This window comes from Dendropsophus ebraccatus, chromosome 11 (assembly GCF_027789765.1).
Source record: "Dendropsophus ebraccatus isolate aDenEbr1 chromosome 11, aDenEbr1.pat, whole genome shotgun sequence".
Taxonomy (NCBI): Eukaryota; Metazoa; Chordata; class Amphibia; order Anura; family Hylidae; genus Dendropsophus; species Dendropsophus ebraccatus.
This window is the reverse complement of record NC_091464.1, coordinates 12201461-12216776: the sequence shown is the minus strand read 5'-3', so window position 1 is coordinate 12216776 and position 15316 is coordinate 12201461. Positions and strand designations below refer to the sequence as shown.

The 15316-nt window shown below is 47.3% G+C and overlaps 1 protein-coding gene across 2 annotated transcripts; it reads right to left on the bottom strand.

Moving 5' to 3' along the window:
* Positions 1–1938: 1938 nt before the first annotated feature.
* Positions 1939–12882, bottom strand: LOC138767576 (uncharacterized). 2 transcript variants are annotated; one of them, XM_069945168.1, is made up of 3 exons: positions 6285–6336; positions 5965–6176; positions 1939–4332 (listed from the first exon to the last, which is right to left on the bottom strand). In XM_069945168.1, the coding sequence occupies exon 3, from the start codon at positions 4328–4330 to the stop codon at positions 2027–2029; it is 2304 nt and encodes a 767-aa protein (XP_069801269.1). In that variant the 5' UTR covers positions 4331–4332; positions 5965–6176; positions 6285–6336; the 3' UTR covers positions 1939–2026. The 2 variants fall into 2 exon arrangements, with proteins under 2 accessions (XP_069801269.1, XP_069801268.1); XM_069945167.1 differs by lacking the exons at positions 5965–6176; positions 6285–6336 and adding an exon at positions 12775–12882.
* Between the last annotated feature and the right edge of the window lie 2434 nt (positions 12883–15316).

The following is a 15316-nucleotide window of genomic DNA, read 5'->3' as shown; positions in this document are numbered from 1 at the left end:
CATCCCTAGTTACAGCTAAGAAGAGATTACCTCCACAGCCCTGTCCCCTGATGCAAGCCCCAGCCTGATGTGGATCTACTATGAATTGGAAGATGGAGAACTTCCTGAGTCGGAGTACAGTGCTGTAGATAACGCTATGCAGGCCATGTCCCTCCCATCCAGTACAGGGAGCTCTTAAACCAAAGCAATGCTCTTAAACCAAGTTACAATTTTGGAAAACGGTGAGCTCTTCTTGTAAAGCGCTCTCAATCCAAGTTACTATTAAACTAAGGTACCACTGTATATACAAAGTATCTGAAAAGTGCAGGTACACAGCTTGTATGAAGGGGATGTCCAAGCAAAATCAACTTTCCCCTATAAACAGGATAGGGGAAAAGTAAGAGATCGCGGGGGGTCTGACCTCCGTACCCCCTGCCGAGAAGGGCACAGCAGGATCACTTGGGCCACTAAGACTTCCTCCCTGCCGGCTTAGGGGAGTCTCACTCTGAAAATGCTCGAAAATTCCCATAATAGCAAGAATAATACCTTAGGGACATATAACCTCTTTTAGGGCCCTTCAAGTGACCGGTGTTGCAAACAGAGCCTGGCCACTGGGGAGAGAGGAGGGCCCCCCTTTTTTCGTGTTTACATGGTACGTCATGTGGTAAAACTGCCATGTTACATATTTTCCTCGAGTCAGTACAATTACAACAATTTATATACCGGTAACTTTTATTTTATATGATGTTAAAAAAAAACACTTATTTTTTGGTCTTTGGGGCTATTTCAGGTGTAATTTTTTGTGCCATGATCTGTACTTTCTATTGGTAGCTTGCTTATATATATGTGACTTTTTAATCACATACAACTGATAACTGACTACTGATACTTGACAGCTGACTACTTATACTTGATGTCTGATAAAACGGTGGGATATCTGATCTCTGAATTGTCAGTAGTCAAGTATCACAAGTCACCATTCAGCTTGAGTTCCGCTTTAGCTGTCCAGGCATGATGGAAGGGCCGAGGGTTCCCCATCCCTGGTTTACACCCTTTATTCCACTCCAGGATGTGGAAGCTGGACTTCTGAGGCTAGAGGACACCAGGTCGCTCAACAAGTGTGGTACAGGTGAGCAGCAACTGGTCCCCAAGGACAGACCGAGTAAAAGTAGTGAGCAGACCGGGGCATTAGCGAAAGATTCGGCACAGTACCAAAAAGACAGGAATCATAGTCAAAGACGAAGGATTGGGGCAGGAAGTTTTAAGACAGTGACGGGAGACTCAAATGGTAAACACGGGGGTCAGGCAGAAGCGTAAGACACGCTTAGTTCCCTTGTTACTATGGATTACTACAGTGACAACAGAAACAAGTAATAAAACAAAAGGCAATAACATATCAAGAAAAATAATCCAGCTTATAACCAATCACCTTTATCAATTTGGCTTCTTCACATATATTCAGTATAATGCACATTTCTAATATTTATTTTTGTTGTTGCCCCAAGCAAAATCCATAAAGGAGTATTCCCCCCAAAAAATAAACATTCAAACAATAACAGAAATGATACAGATTTGTATATTATTGCTAGAGATGAGCGAACCGGGTTCGAGTCCATCCGAACGTTCGGCATTTGATTAGCGGTGGCTGCTGAACTTGGATAAAGCTCTAAGGTTGTCTGGAAAACATGGATACAGCCAATGACTATATCCATGATTTCCACATAGCCTTAGGGCTTTATCCAACTTCAGCAGCCACCGCTAATCAAATGCCGAACGATCGGGTTCGGATGGACTCCAGCATGCTCCAGGTTCACTCATCTCTAATTATTTCTTTTTAAAAAGTAGTTTTCAGCTTAGAATTGAAGTGCAAAATGACAAAGGTTATGTGCACACTGAATAGAGCCTATGGGACGGGTGGAACTTCACGCGGCAGCGCGTGGTGGGGGTTGGTTTTAGGCAAGCGGTGGAATCAGTTAGATGTTATCTGCGCAGATTCCAGTGTGCACATACCCTTACAAAAGAAATCATACTGAGGAGTAACATCAAATTATTTAGCGTGTTGACTTGTCTGGTCAATAGTTAACTGGCCAGTAGCCACATCAATAATTTTTTCAAGAATGTCTATCAGGAAATTTTGGTTAGATGGCTCATACATCACTCTCAGTGACCAGTCCATTCTCGCCTTTGAATGTTCTAAACTATATCTTTCAGTCTTTTTCAGGGTGGCATGTACCTTATTAGCGTTGCTGTTGTGGTCCATAATAGCTAGCTGGGTCCTGGCTGTCACGCTATCTATGAAGTAGTGCTGGCGCTTTGGACGGTATTTAGATACCGCAACATGAAAAACTTCCAGTGTTCCTGGGTGGCAGAAATAGGCAATATTTTTCACATCCTTTATAAGTCTAGGATCATTTACAATATTTGAAAGACTATTGTAAGCCACACTTTTTTCCCTCAGCCATTTACGACACGTCTGTGAGTCAGCCGATAGTTCTTCGTGGTCACAGCGTTTGGTGTTACCATTGCTGTCTGTCCATTGGTGTACATTCACAATGTGATAAAGTAGTGACCTCCATTTTTCAATTAAATCATCACAATTTTCAGAACAGAACCATAGGTGATTTTTGACAGGACTTATCCATTCGCGTAGTTCTTGGCAATTTTTTTTTCTGCTGGCTCTTAAAACTTTCTTACCCACGCGTTTTGCTATATGCCAGATATCAAATTTGTGACAGATTGTTGGGTAATTCTCAAAGAGCATTTTCTGAATTGCGACGTTTCTATCGGTGCAAAGTATTCTGACATTTACATTTTTTTCCAAGATGTAATCTAGGGCTTCCTTACATGAGATTTTTTCTAGATTCACTGATGATACTCCTGTATGTAATTGCTGAATATTGTAAGAGATAATTCTATTGGTGGTTACGTCCATTAAAGAATACACGCAATACTTGGCAGAATGGCCTGGTGTGTCACATTGACCATCACCCACGACACACACCGGCCTTTTACCCAGTTCAGAGATCAGTCGCTTCTGTTCTTCCATCCAGCAGTTATCAATCGTTGGAAACATGACATTTCTTTGGAATCTATAATACGCATCATCACATATCCCTATAAAGTTTATGAGATGAAACATTTGTTTTACTTTCACAAAAGTGTTTCCGCTTAATAATACAGCGGATGCCACAATCAGATCGCCCAATGGCTTTCCTCCCTGTCTGGGTTGACTCTCCCATAATTTTTCACTGTGTCCAAACCTGCAAATTACTTGAACAGAAATAAAAGTGTCCATTCTGCGCTTTATAATTTTTTCAATTGGAGCCTTACAACCGCTAAAGTGTTGGCATGGGATTTTTTTGATCAATTGGTCCAATGAACTTTCAAAAACAATAATTTTTTTTTGTTTGACAGGATTGGGGTACAGGTCATCAGAGAATGGATAAACAGTTTCCGAAAAAGTTGTGCCATCTTTAACAAATGTTTTATTTGCTGGCTCCCACATTTCCTCATCACTAGTGGACTCTCTCTCCTCGTAAGGATTCTCATCTGTTATTTCACTGTGTGATAAAGCTGGTAATATAGGTGACATGGTACACTCTCCATCACTGTGATCAACACAATCATTTGGATCTCTCTCTGCTGGAGACACACAGGCAGCTTTTTCACTATCCACAGTGCTTGATTTTGGAGGTATGGTATTTTCCAAAAATATTTCGTCACCAGATGAAAACATCTCCTCATCCACACTGTTTATTTTATCCTCAGCCATCTCTGCATTTTTTTGGCCACCATATACTGTTGTTCTTTTTTTCCCCTTGTAACGTAGGCGGTTACACTGAATTTTTTTGGAAATAAACTTTTTTTGAAGCTGCCTACAGGGCTCAGTAGATTCATCTTTTTTATCTAAGTAGGCATCGGTATTTACGCCAATTGAGACCTTTGTTGGAACGTCTATTGCTGTTCCACAATTTGGGCAAACGCAGTTATGTTTGGTAGTAGAAATATTTTCTGAACTCTCTGGGTCCCTTTTTCTCTTCTTTCTAGCCCCCATATTGCTTTTACGGTTAAAAATCGTAGGTATAGCATTTTTCCGCAATTTTTTACGGTTACTTTCAGGCTTGGAAACATAAGAATCATCTGCAAAGTGCAGAGAACATACTCTGTAGCTGTCCGTTTTCTTCGCATTAAAGATGAGGTCAACAACTGCATCTAGGTCCTTATATTGTTGACCTGTTTGCTCTAACCACAGTCTGATTTTTTCTTTGTTTTTTGGGAACACATGTAAACTAACACTTGGATCCCTTTTTCTTCCTCCAGAGAAGCAGCCCTCAATGACACAGGATGGCATTCCTGAAAATTAAGGAAAATACATAATACAAGTCAGAAAATGAAGCGATATTATAAAGTGAGGTAAGACATAGAACATACACATAGATAAATTAAAGTATAGAGAGCAATATAACATCCATTCGACTTCTCAGTAAACTTTGTAAACCCTTGAAGGTGACTATATCGGCTGCAATTCACGTTCCTAACGGCTGATAAGTATAGTAAACATATGGTGACTTTTTATATATATATATATATATATATATATATATATATATATATATATATATATATATATATATATATATATATACACACACGTTTGTGCTTCCAAAAGATCGAAAAGTGTTTTTATTCTCTAGTGAAAAATGACAGAGAGAGAGGCTTTCACTATATCCTAATCTTCTGTAAACTGGAATACCTATTACCTAGCCCTCCTTTACCTGACCCTGCGTCAGTGTCTGCTGCAAGCTGGGCTTCAAGCAGGGTCAGGGATGTGAGGAGGCGTTACAGCCCTTAAGGCCCTATTCCACGGGTCGTTTAGAGGAGCAATATCGTTCGTATTCGGCCGATATCAGCCGCTACGAATGATATTCGTCCCGTGGAATAGAGTGCAACGATCAGCCGACATCGTTCATGTCGGCTGATCGTTGCAGTCGCTTGTTTTTCAACATGTTTTCAACTATCAGCGATCCCCCGGGCAGCCCCCCCCCCGCAGCTCCCCGCCGCCCCCTCCCGCTCGCTGCAGCCGCGCTGAATAGCGGCGGCAGCGAGCGGGGAACGAGGAGCAAACAAGCGCTAATAGCGCTCGTTTGCTCCTCCAAACGACTCGTGGAATAGGGGCATTAGAAGATCAGGAGCTTGCGAAATCCAGACATACATAACTACTAGTGCAGCATAGAAGAGTGCACTGGGTCCGACGCAGTGATGCAGGCCCAAAGTAGCCAAGTATGATCAAATTAATGTGCATTTACCTTATCCCCCATTCTATTGTCTGACTAACCATTACTTGTGAGGTCCGAGTTCTTTTGAGGACAGACTGTTTGTTTTTTTATATTTAACAATACTATTAATTGATGCTATTACTGTACATACTATGACATATTTGAGTGGAATTTTCAGACGTACACTTATCATCCATAGAGACTTTAAGGGATAACAAATTTTGTGTTTATATTTGAGTTTGGGATATTTCGTATGACATAGGTGAGCTAACCTTGATAATTATAGTAAGTTGCAACTATTTTTTCTTGTACGACATATTAGCCAAGTAGGTACAAAGTAGACAGATCGGCCCAAAGTAGCCTAGTATACCCCTTGCAGCTAGGTATGCCCAAAGTAGCCTGGTACGCCCCCTGCAGTTTTTCTTTATATCATCCAGCATATTTGTCTGTTATGTGCAAAAACGGATATAAGTAGTAGACTGCTATGCTTTTCCCAGCCAGTTATGGCCGTTGCGGCCATGTATGCCCAAAATTGCCAAGTTTGCCCTGTTCATCCAGGTATGTCCAAAATTGCCATGTATGTTCTGTCCAGCCAGGTATTTCAGCCATGCATGCCCCCTGCAGCCAAGTATGCTCATGTAGCCTAGTAAACACCATGTATACCCCATTTAGCCTAGTATGACCTAAGTATGCTGGTAAAAAAGTTTACCAGTTATGCTTAGTCTAATTGCATGCTGTAGTGGGAGCGCAGCAGCGCTGGAGTGCCGCGGATCGGGAGGGCCAGTCTTCCTGTCTGGTTGCGAAGTGGGACCGAGTTCTCACACCTTCCTACGTCGGGCCACATATTTCCTTTACTGTGCTCCGAAGTCATTGATCCCCCGACCGGCATTCATTCCACTGCAGAAGAAAGGGAGAGGAGCCCTGGATGGGTAGATCAGAATGTAAACTTTAGATGCCGGCAGACTGGCCCAGCAAGAAAGGGGTTAATTGGCTTAAAGTTCATGTTCTGAACTCCCTGCCAGCGCTCACCTCTATTTCCTCTGCAGTACAATGGGCTGAGATGTCTAAAGCTGCTCCCATGTCCCACCGCATACAGGGGAGAAGGCGGAAATTGCTGATGCAATTCGGCTGATCATAGGCTGCTGAATGGGAGTGCGCACAGAGAGAGCGGCCATCTTTACAGAGGCAGAGTAAGTGAAGATGGCTTTCACTAAAAAACTTGTATAAATTGTACAAATGATGAGGGGGTAGGTAGGATTAGGCTAACCTTACGGACTGTGCCTCTCCTGGATTGTTTCCCTGCCCGGCATGATGTATGAGCACAATGTCGGCAGCAGGAAAACTGAATCTCTGCGGCTCTGTAATAAAAGTTGATGCCTGGTCACTCTGAGCTGTGTCATCAAGGGGTTAAACTTGTAGGACTCCTCAAGTAAAAATTTTGCAAATCCATTCATTTAGTAAACTTGTCTCCTTCTCCTGATTAGAGATGATCGACCAGGGCCGAAGTTCAGGTTTGTACGAAGCCGAACCAGCGGCATGTGACTCCTGCTGCCTTCCCGTTCCGCGGAGAAGGTGGAGACAGCCCGAGTACCGCCTGGAAAACAGGGATGCAGCCTATTACCTAGCTATTACCTAGGCTGTATCGCTGTTTTCCAGGCGGTACTCGAGCTGTCTCCACCTTCCCCACAGAACAAGAAGGCAGCGGGAGTCACATGCCGATGGTTCGGATTCATAAGAACCTGAACATCAGCCCTGTTCCATCATCTCTACTCCTGATATGCTGCTCTTGCTTGTTGTCTAGGTTACCGACCATGACTGTTATAAAACCACTGGTCTGGATGGCAGGACCGGCTCCAGGTGTTTGTGGGCCCATTAGTGATAGACCCTCCGCGGGCCCCTTTGTGAAGCATATCATGGAGATACAGGTGAGGAAAGAGTAGCAGAAGGAGCAGACTATCGATCACTGCTTAGTAAGGTCTAGAAGGCCCAGCATGCTCATGTTATATACATATAGCAGGGGATCTATACAGGAGACAACTAGAGGTCTTAGCATGTTCATGCCCTGTCTATGTATGTGTATGAGGGGCAGCGCTGTCCTGTGTATGTGTATGAGGGGCAGCGCTGTCCTGTATATGTGTATGAGGGGCAGCGCTGTCCTGTGTATGTGTATGAGGGGCAGCGCTGTCCTGTGTATGTGTATGAGGGGCAGCGCTGTCCTGTGTATGTGTATGAGGGGCAGCGCTGTCCTGTGTATGTGTATGAGGGGCAGCGCTGTCCTGTGTATGTGTATGAGGGGCAGCGCTGTCCTGTGTATGTGTATGAGGGGCAGCGCTGTCCTGTGTATGTGTATGAGGGGCAGCGCTGTCCTGTGTATGTGTATGAGGGGCAGCGCTGTCCTGTGTATGTGTATGAGGGGCAGCGCTGTCCTGTGTATGTATATGAGGGGCAGCGCTGTCCTGTGTATGTATATGAGGGGCAGCGCTGTCCTGTGTATGTATATGAGGGGCAGCACTGTCCTGTGTATGTATATGAGGGGCAGCACTGTCCTGTGTATGTATATGAGGGGCAGCACTGTCCTGTGTATGTATATGAGGGGCAGCACTGTCCTGTGTATGTATATGAGGGGCAGCACTGTCCTGTGTATGTATATGAGGGGCAGCACTGTCCTGTGTATGTATATGAGGGGCAGCACTGTCCTGTGTATGTATATGAGGGGCAGCACTGTCCTGTGTATGTATATGAGGGGCAGCACTGTCCTGTGTATGTATATGAGGGGCAGCACTGTCCCTGTGTATGTATATGAGGGGCAGCACTGTCCTGTGTATGTATATGAGGGGCAGCACTGTCCTGTGTATGTATATGAGGGGCAGCACTGTCCTGTGTATGTATATGAGGGGCAGCACTGTCCTGTGTATGTATATGAGGGGCAGCACTGTCCTGTGTATGTATATGAGGGGCAGCACTGTCCTGTGTATGTATATGAGGGGCAGCACTGTCCTGTGTATGTATATGAGGGGCAGCACTGTCCTGTGTATGTATATGAGGGGCAGCACTGTCCTGTGTATGTATATGAGGGGCAGCACTGTCCTGTGTATGTATATGAGGGGCAGCACTGTCCTGTGTATGTATATGAGGGGCAGCACTGTCCTGTGTATGTATATGAGGGGCAGCACTGTCCTGTGTATGTATATGAGGGGCAGCACTGTCCTGTGTATGTATATGAGGGGCAGCACTGTCCTGTGTATGTATATGAGGGGCAGCACTGTCCCGTGTATGTATATGAGGGGCAGCACTGTCCCGTGTATGTATATGAGGGGCAGCACTGTCCTGTGTATGTATATGAGGGGCAGCACTGTCCTGTGTATGTGTATGTATATGTATATGAGGGGCAGCAGGTCTATATCAGCCCATTCTATCCCTTGTATTTGCAGTTTCCCCCCAGGTTCCCCCTGCCGGCTCCATCCCCGCCTTCCCTGTGCTCAGCAGCAGTGTGGAGATATATATATACACACACTAGTCCCTGTGCTCAGCAGCAGTGTGGATATATATATACACACACTAGTCCCTGTGCTCAGCAGCAGTGTGGATATATATATAGTTACATAGTTACATAGTTAATACGGTTGAAAAAAGACACATGTCCATCAAGTTCAACCAAGGAGGGGATGGATACAGGGAAGGGGGAGGGGTGATAGGTTCTATACATATGCATTTATATTATTTTGCTCTAAGAACTTGTCTAGCCCTGTTTTGAAGCCCTCTACTGTTTTTGCTGTGACCAGATCCTGTGGTAGACTGTTCCACAGATTCACAGTTCTCATGGTAAAGAAGGCTTGTCGCCTCCGGAGATTGAACCTTTTTTTCTCCAGGCGGAGGCAGTGGCCTCTTGTCCTTTGAGGGGGTTTTACCTGGAACATCTTTTCCCCATATCTCTTGTAGGGGCCATTTATATATTTAAATAAGTTAATCATATCTCCCCTTAAACGTCTCTTCTCCAGACTAAACAAATGTAATTCTTTTAATCTCTCCTCATAACTAAGATGCTCCATTCCCCTTATTAGTTTAGTTGCCCGTCTTTGTACCCTCTCCAGCTCTAGAACATCCTTTTTATGAATCGGGTTCCAAAACTGGACAGCATACTCCAGATGAGGCCGCACCAAAGCTTTATAAAGCGGTAATATTATATCCCTGTCCCGAGAGTCCATGCCTGTTTTAATGCATGACAATATCCTGCTGGCCTTAGAAGCAGCTGACTGACATTGTGTGCTGTTCTGTAGTCTATTATCTACAAGTACACCCAGATCCTTCTCCATCAGTGACTCTCCCAGAATAACTCCCCCAGGACATATGATGCATGTGGGTTATTAGTACCCAGGTGCATAACTTTACATTTATCCACATTGAACCTCATTTGCCAAGTGGACGCCCAAACACTCAGTGTGTCTAAGTCATCCTGTAACATCTGCACATCCTCCATAGACTGTACTGTACTACAAAGCTTGGTGTCATCTGCAAAGATAGAAACATTGCTGTTAATTCCATTCTCAATATCATTAATAAACAAGTTAAACAGAAGAGGGCCCAGTACTGACCCTTGGGGTACACCACTTATTACCGGGGACCATTCGGAGTAGGAATCATTGACCACCACTCTCTGGGTACGATTATTAAGCCAGTTTTCAATCCAGTTACACATTAAATTTTCCAAACCAATAGACTTTAACTTACCCATCAGACGTCCATGAGGAACTGTGTCAAATGCTTTCGCAAAATCCAGGTACACTATATCCACAGCCGCGCCGCCATCCAGGCTTCTACTTACCTCTTCATAGAAACATATTAGGTTGGTTTGACAGCTTCTGTCCTTAGTAAAACCATGCTGGTTATCACTTATAATACTATTAGCCACCACATATTCCTGGATGTAGTCCCTTATAAGCCCCTCAAATAGTTTCCCCACAATGGACGTTAAGCTTACGGGTCTATAGTTACCTGGGGAAGTTCGAGAGCCCTTTTTGAAGATCGGCACTACATTTGCCTTACGCCAGTCCCTCGGCACAATACCAGTAAGCAAAGAATCACGGAATATTTCATACAAGGGAAGTGAAATTACAGAACTGAGTTCCCTAAGAACTCTGGGGTGCAATCCATCAGGCCCTGGAGCTTTGGTTACATTGAGTTTGTTTAATTTATCTTGGACCATATCTATAGTAAACCAGTTCAGTACATTACATGTGTTAGCAGCACTGGCCCCACCCACCTCAGTACTGGCCCCACCCACCACAGCTCCATCCTCTTTTGTATATACAGAGCTGAAGAACCCATTAAGTAACTCAGCTTTCTCCTGATCCCCAGTTATTAATTCCCCGTCGCCATTATTTAGGGGTCCTACATGCTCTGACCTTGGTTTTTTTGCATTAATATATTTGAAGAATTTTTTGGGGTTTCTTTTGCTATCTATAGCTACCTGCCTTTCATTGTGAATTTTTGCTGCTTTTATTACATTTTTACAGGTTTTGTTGACTTCTTTGTAATGTTTAAATGCTACAGCTGACCCCTCTGATTTATATTTTTTGAATGCCCCTTTTTTCTCATTTATAGCCCTTCTAACCTCGGTTGTAAGCCATGTGGGATTGGATTTTAACCGTTTATATTTGTTACCCATAGGAATATATTTGGCAGTACAGTTATTTAATGTGGATTTGAAGATTTCCCATTTATTAGCTGTATCCGTATGTGACAGCAGCCGCTCCCAGTCTATGCCCTGAAGTTCTGCCCTTAACCCAGGAAAATTGGCCCTTTTAAAATTAAGAGTTTTTGCCCTCCCAACATGCTTTTCTTTTCTACACTTTAAGCTAAAAGTCACTATATTGTGGTCACTATTACCCAGGTGTTCATGGACAGTGACATCCCCAACCAGCTCAGCGTTGTTAGAAATAACCAGATCCAACAAGGCATCACTTCTAGTTGGCTCCTCCACAAACTGGCCCAGAAAATTATCCTGCAGGAGGTTAAGAAATTCCCTCCCCTTTGTGGTTTTAGCTGAACCGTGACCCCAATCTATATCTGGGTAGTTGAGGTCCCCCATTATCACTACTGTTCCCTCCCGGGCAGCCCGCTCTATTTGTCTATTCAACTGGCCATCTACCTCCTCAGTAATGTTGGGGGGTCTATAGATTACACCAAGAATAATTTTTTCCCTCTTTTCCTCCTTCTGTAGTTCTACCCACAATGCTTCCACATCATCACAGTCATCTCCCACTATTGCATCTATTACACTCACTTTAATATCATTTCTGACATACAGACATACTCCTCCTCCCCTTCTGCCCACCCGGTCCCTTCTGAACAACGTAAATCCCTGAATATTGACAGCCCAGTCATGTGAGGAGTCCAGCCATGTCTCAGTCACACCAACCACATCAATGGACTCCTCCAGAACCAAGGCCTCTAGCTCCCCCATCTTGCTGGCTAGACTTCTGGCATTAGTAACCATACACTTTATATTACCATCGAGTTTAACCGCTTCATTATAAGAAATGGGATTTATTACTGTGCTGTGGCTACAATCATCCTCACTGTTCATCCGCAACATATGGATCTCCCTATCCACTGCTCTTATCCTCCCCCCACAGGACCCTTCTCCTCCCTCCTCATTGTTCTGTCCCCTCTTTAACCTATCTGCCACTACATTACATACTACATTGTCCTCCCTCCACATCCCTAGTTTAAAAACCCCTCCACCCCTTCTAGGATTCTCTCCCCCAGCACAGCGGACCCCCTTCCATTAAGGTGCAAATTATCTGCGGAAAACAGATTGTACCCCAATGAAAAGTCAGCCCAGTGCTCTAAAAACCCAAACCCTTCTCCTCTACACCATGACTTGAGCCATGCATTTAACTCCCTAAGCTCCCGCTGTCTTTCCTGCGATGCGCATGGCACAGGCAGTATTCCAGAGAATACCACCTTGGAGGTCCTTCCCTTCAACTTAGCACCTAGTTCTCTAAAATTATTTTTAATAGACCTCCACCTACCTTGTATCCTGTCATTGGTTCCCTGTGTATCCACCTACCTTGTATCCTGTGCTCAGCAGCAGTGTGGAGATATATATATATATACACACACACACTAGTCCCTGTGCTCAGCAGCAGTGTGGATATATATATACACACACTAGTCCCTGTGCTCAGCAGCAGTGTGGATATATATATACACACACACTAGTCCCTGTGCTCAGCAGCAGTGTGGAGATATATATACACACACACTAGTCCCTGTGCTCAGCAGCAGTGTGGATATATATATACACACACACTAGTCCCTGTGCTCAGCAGCAGTGTGGAGATATATATACACACACACACACTAGTCCCTGTGCTCAGCAGCAGTGTGGATATATATATACACACACACTAGTCCCTGTGCTCAGCAGCAGTGTGGATATATATATACACACACACTAGTCCCTGTGCTGCCTCCTATACATTATATACACAATAAGAACATCCCGCCATCTTACCTCACTGTAGCAAGTTCCTTCAGAAGTTCCCGGCGCAGCACAGAGCAGTGTAATGTGTGATCCCAGCCTGTCTGCAGACTATGCACAGGGTAATGGCTGCTGCTCTGCCACTCCTCCCCCTCCTGCCACTCCTCCCCCTCCTCCTCCCCCATAATGGGCGGGGGAAGCGCGTCTTCACATAGCCATCTGTTATGTAGACGACTTTGGCTGATAAGAACAGATAAGTAGTGAGGGGGAGGGGAGGACACGGCTGTGTGAGGGGGAGGGGTGACACAGCTGGGGGAGGGGGGACACAGTCCTGTGAGAGGGGCACAGCTGGGGGAGGGGTGACAGTCCTGTGAGAGGACACAGCTGGGGGAGGGGGGACACAGTCCTGTGAGAGGACACAGCTGGGGGAGGGGTGACACAGTCCTGTGAGAGGACACAGTCCTGTGAGAGGACACAGCTGGGGGAGGGGTGACACAGTCCTGTGAGAGGGACACAGCTGGGGGAGGGGGGACAGTCCTGTGAGAGGGACACAGCTGGGGGAGGGGTGACACAGTCCTGTGAGAGGACACAGCTGGGGGAGGGGTGACACAGTCCTGTGAGAGGACACAGCGGGGGGAGGGGTGACACAGTCCTGTGAGAGGGACACAGCTGGGAGAGGGGTGACACAGTCCTGTGAGAGGGACACAGCTGGGGGAGGGGGACACAGCTGGGGGAGGGGTGACACAGTCCTGTGAGAGGGACACAGCTGGGGGAGGGGTGACACAGTCCTGTGAGAGGGACACAGCTGGGGGAGGGGTGACACAGTCCTGTGAGAGGGACACAGCTGGGGGAGGGGTGACAGTCCTGTGAGAGGGACACAGCTGGGGGAGGGGTGACACAGTCCTGTGAGAGGACACAGCTGGGGGAGGGGTGACACAGTCCTGTGAGAGGACACAGCTGGGGGAGGGGTGACACAGTCCTGTGAGAGGGACACAGCTGGGAGAGGGGTGACACAGTCCTGTGAGAGGGACACAGCTGGGGGAGGGGTGACACAGTCCTGTGAGAGGACACAGCTGGGGGAGGGGTGACACAGTCCTGTGAGAGGGACACAGCTGGGGGAGGGGTGACACAGTCCTGTGAGAGGGACACAGCTGGGGGAGGGGGTGACACAGTCCTGTGAGAGGGACACAGCTGGGGGAGGGGTGACACAGTCCTGTGAGAGGGACACAGCTGGGGGAGGGGTGACAGTCCTGTGAGAGGGACACAGCTGGGGGAGGGGTGACACAGTCCTGTGAGAGGGACACAGCTGGGGGAGGGGTGACAGTCCTGTGAGAGGGACACAGCTGGGGGAGGGGTGACAGTCCTGTGAGAGGGACACAGCTGGGGGAGGGGTGACACAGTCCTGTGAGAGGACACAGCTGGGGGAGGGGTGACACAGTCCTGTGAGAGGACACAGCTGGGGGAGGGGTGACACAGTCCTGTGAGAGGGACACAGCTGGGGGAGGGGTGACAGTCCTGTGAGAGGGACACAGCTGGGGGAGGGGTGACACAGTCCTGTGAGAGGGACACAGCTGGGGGAGGGGTGACACAGTCCTGTGAGAGGGACACAGCTCGGGGAGGGGTGACACAGTCCTGTGAGAGGGACACAGCTGGGGGAGGGGTGACAGTCCTGTGAGAGGGACACAGCTGGGGGAGGGGTGACACAGTCCTGTGAGAGGGACACAGCTGGGGGAGGGGTGACACAGTCCTGTGAGAGGACACAGCTGGGGGAGGGGTGACACAGTCCTGTGAGAGGACACAGCTGGGGGAGGGGTGACACAGTCCTGTGAGAGGGACACAGCTGGGAGAGGGGTGACACAGTCCTGTGAGAGGGACACAGCTGGGGGAGGGGTGACACAGTCCTGTGAGAGGACACAGCTGGGGGAGGGGTGACACAGTCCTATGAGAGGACACAGCGGGGGGGGGGGTGGGACAGTCCTGTGAGAGGGACACAGCTGGGGGAGGGGTGACACAGTCCTGTGAGAGGGACACAGCTGGGGGAGGGGTGACACAGTCCTGTGAGAGGGACACAGCTGGGGGAGGGGTGACAGTCCTGTGAGAGGGACACAGCTGGGGGAGGGGTGACACAGTCCTGTGAGAGGGACACAGCTGGGGGAGGGGTGACACAGTCCTGTGAGAGGGACACAGCTGGGGGAGGGGTGACAGTCCTGTGAGAGGACACAGCTGGGGGAGGGGTGACAGTCCTGTGAGAGGACACAGCTGGGGGAGGGGTGACAGTCCTGTGAGAGGGACACAGCTGGGGGAGGGGTGACACAGTCCTGTGAGAGGGACACAGCTGGGGGAGGGGTGACACAGTCCTGTGAGAGGGACACAGCTGGGGGAGGGGTGACAGTCCTGTGAGAGGGACACAGCTGGGGGAGGGGTGACACAGTCCTGGGAGAGGACACAGCTGGGGGAGGGGTGACACAGTCCTGTGAGAGGACACAGCTGGGGGAGGGGTGACACAGTCCTGTGAGAGGGACACAGCTGGGAGAGGGGTGACACAGTCCTGTGAGAGGGACACAGCTGGGGGAGG